The sequence below is a fragment of the Myotis brandtii genome, unplaced genomic scaffold, assembly GCF_000412655.1.
Source record: "Myotis brandtii unplaced genomic scaffold, ASM41265v1 scaffold691, whole genome shotgun sequence".
NCBI classification, from domain to species: Eukaryota; Metazoa; Chordata; class Mammalia; order Chiroptera; family Vespertilionidae; genus Myotis; species Myotis brandtii.
Genome location: NW_005370704.1, coordinates 733214 through 733852, shown reverse-complemented (window position 1 = coordinate 733852; position 639 = coordinate 733214). Strand labels below are relative to the sequence as shown.

At 67.8% G+C, this 639-nt stretch overlaps 1 protein-coding gene across 1 annotated transcript in view; it reads right to left on the bottom strand.

Moving 5' to 3' along the window:
* GRIN1 (glutamate receptor, ionotropic, N-methyl D-aspartate 1) overlaps positions 1 to 639 on the bottom strand; it is a gene marked incomplete at its 5' end in the record, with an annotated part of 48234 nt that overhangs the window by 4692 nt on the left and 42903 nt on the right. Inside the window, 2 exon segments of the mRNA XM_014529681.1 lie at positions 4 to 225; positions 431 to 631. Of these exon segments, the coding sequence (XP_014385167.1) occupies positions 4 to 225; positions 431 to 631 (423 nt within the window).

The following is a 639-nucleotide window of genomic DNA, read 5'->3' as shown; positions in this document are numbered from 1 at the left end:
GATCCGGAGGGGGCGGCTCTCCGAGAGCGAGGAGGGGGCTGGCGGCAGGCGAGGCTGACTCACTTGAGGATGGACAGGGAGACGTTCTGCTTCCAGGGGCTGTCCTTGCGCATCCCGATGCCGAAGCCGGAGCGGAAGAACAGCTCGCCCGTGGTCACCAGGTCGCACTTCTGCGAGGCCTCGAACTCCAGCACCGCCGAGTCCCAGATGAAGGCGTGCAGTTTGCTGCAGGCAGGGGCGGGCGTCAGGGGAGCCCCGCACAGTCGGGCGACCCTCGACCCGCACGATGCATGCCGTCCCGCCAGCCTGAGCCTCCTATCTGTCCCCACCCCATGGTTCCCACCCAGCGGGGACCCTCGCTTTTCCTTTAAGGGTGGACGCCTGCTGGTCCAGTCCGCCCCCACGTGTCCCGCACGGCCCCGCCCCTCACTTGTCCCGCACGGCCTGGATGGCCTCGGCCGCGCTCTCGTAGTTGTGCTTCTCCATGTGCCGGTACATGGTGCTCAGCTCCACCTGCCGCCGGAAGTAGATGTCCACCGAGCTCTGCTTCACCGTCGCGTAGATGAACTTGTCCGAGGGGTTCCTCAGCTGCGGGTCAGAGGCGGGCTCGCGGCTGCTCCCCAGCCCCACTCTGCCACC